This window comes from Bos mutus, chromosome 3 (assembly GCF_027580195.1).
Source record: "Bos mutus isolate GX-2022 chromosome 3, NWIPB_WYAK_1.1, whole genome shotgun sequence".
Taxonomy (NCBI): domain Eukaryota; kingdom Metazoa; phylum Chordata; class Mammalia; order Artiodactyla; family Bovidae; genus Bos; species Bos mutus.
The window spans coordinates 26,779,849-26,782,415 of record NC_091619.1 but is presented as its reverse complement, the minus strand read 5'-3'; the positions used below and the strand labels follow the sequence as shown (position 1 = coordinate 26,782,415).

The window sequence follows — 2,567 nt, the reverse complement described above, 5'->3', positions numbered from 1 at the left end:
GCCCTTTCTTATTATGACCAATTTGTTGGCCTTTTAAGCTATTGAACCAAAATTTTTAGAAAAGCACGTTTCTGGGAACGCCCTTATTGAAGCCTATTAACTCACTTCTTACAATGATAAAGGCAGGTATTTTGATTGTTTCCAATGAATGAATTATTTTGTTCTTAGTTGACTACATGTCCCTGCTACTTTTCTGTTGTAGTGTTTCAGCCTCGCCATTTCACTGGATCTAAGCGGCACTTGCAAGCAGGACTTTCACTCTGTGAGCTTTGTCATGATGGGGTACATGGATCATAGCCACATCTAAGTGTGCACAGAAAGCTTATTGAGAAAATTAACTATTCAAAAACACTAATATAGGGTCTAAGACAAAGTAGGTATTCAATACATACATATATTTGTACACACACAAATACACATTATAGCACTTTCCAAACGTCCCTTCTGAATGTTCTAAAGGATACATGTAATATCTTAATCTTATCTTTGATTTAGCATGACTGCTATCTTCCTGATGTCCATGATTTTTGGCCTTGCATGTGGACAAGCAATGTCTTTTTGTATTCCAACTGAGTATACGATGCATGTCGAAAGGAAAGAATGTGCTTACTGCCTAACCATCAACACCACCATCTGTGCTGGATATTGTATGACACGGGTACGTAGTGCATTTCAGTTCTTTTAGCTGAAAATTAGATAAACCTAGACCCAGTCCTTTTCTATCCAGAAAGAAAATGAGATAAACCACAACCTCATTTCCAAAATCTAATTCTTGTTGGCTCTGTAGAGGTAGAGTGCACAGGTTACAGTGTATACTCAGCACAGTGGACACAGATAACTGTTTGTAACAGCTTTTTCCAAAATTTATTTAAATGGCATATTGGTCGCATGATATAAGATGAAAGAGAGGGAGTGTCACTTTTATCTCAATGGGGTTTAGTGTGGATATATTAAGTTGGCATTGGGAAATGGAACTAAAGAATCCTCCTCGAGTCCTATTTATGACAAAATAATGTTAATTAATTTTTATCTGTTTCCATTACTATATATTTTCTAAAGTCCTATCGCATTATGCTCCTTTTAAATTCTTTCCTCAGGATGTCAATGGCAAGCTGTTTCTTCCCAAATATGCCCTGTCTCAGGATGTCTGTACATACAGAGACTTCATGTACAAGACTGCAGAAATACCAGGATGCCCACGCCATGTTACTCCTTATTTCTCCTACCCGGTAGCTATAAGCTGTAAGTGTGGCAAGTGTAATACTGACTATAGTGATTGTATACATGAGGCCATCAAAACAAACTACTGTACCAAACCTCAGAAGTCCTATATGGTGGGATTTTCTATCTAATTTTAATAGTAATGTAATTTGCAATTTGGTTAAATGTATTTACCTAGAATAAAACTAATAAAATATTGACATATTTCACAACACCTTGTGTACATTTGAGTACTATTTCATCCATATCCTACCCATTCATGCATTAGAGAGCTTAAGGGCTTTAGAAGAAAAGGGGAGTGAAAGAGCATTTCCAGCTCATATGAAGAATGATTTCCACATGAAAGGGCAGAGTGGTAAAATGAAGAACAGGGACATGAGTTACTAATGAAAGCCAGTCTTAAGTAGACTCTTTTAACAGAGGGCCATGAGGTTCATCTTAGCCTATTAATAGAAAATGAATATGGGAAAGCTACAGAGTAGTGTTATCAGGCCCTGAAGTAACACATGGCATCAGTGTACTGGAGACACCTACTTCCAAAGGCTGAAACAAGACTGGAGCAGAGGGGAAGAGTAAGGAATATGTGAAATTTGCAATATAGTACTTTATCCTGTCATTCAAATGCACAAGATAAAACTTCACCAAAACTCAGTAAACAGTATATTCTAATCTATTTAATTACTCTGGTGGGCCTACTGACTTATGAAAGCTATACTCCAAAAGCTTAGATAAGAGGCCATGATCATTTTACATGTAGAAGTCTAAATCCTTTGTAGTCTTTCAGGTAATTTGAGACATTTTTCAGCAACTTGTGCTGTTTGGGCTTTTGATGTCATGAAAAACTAGTATAATTATGAAAGATTTTAGAAATAGTGGTAGAGTGTGAAGGGATTTCATTGAGAGGAATCATCTTAAATTCTAACCTAAACCTTCAGTATGGAAACACTGTTTTCCAGTAAATTTGCTTAGTAAGTGTTTTGTTTTTCTTTTCCTTTCTTAAGTACTCTTTCATGAGAGTTTGATTTCAAGAGCTGTGTGAAGTGACAGACCTAGTCCCCTGCAGACCTGACCTCAGAAGGATGGCTTATCCTGTATTTTCCATTTCTCTCTATCCAAATTTTGGATAGAGAATTTGCCACTGGGTGAAAACCATTGTCAGCAGGGTCAGTTGTCTTTGCTATATCCCACAGTCACTGGTTGCATTAACGTGGGCATCATGTAAATACCTGCAGGCTGACAGTGTCAGGGGATGCTAAGGCAGTGCAGATGGATTAGTACCCAAACCCATGCTCCGCCAAGGACACAGTAGTTGTACATTTATATGCAAAGTCAGGAATCCAAATTAT

At 37.3% G+C, this 2,567-nt stretch overlaps 1 protein-coding gene across 1 annotated transcript; it reads left to right on the top strand.

The window, feature by feature from the left end:
• Positions 1–496: 496 nt before the first annotated feature.
• TSHB (thyroid stimulating hormone subunit beta) lies at positions 497–1,352 on the top strand. Its single transcript, XM_014483453.2, has 2 exons — positions 497–658; positions 1,098–1,352. The coding sequence occupies exons 1-2, from the start codon at positions 497–499 to the stop codon at positions 1,350–1,352; spliced, it is 417 nt and encodes a 138-aa protein (XP_014338939.1).
• Positions 1,353–2,567: the final 1,215 nt, after the last annotated feature.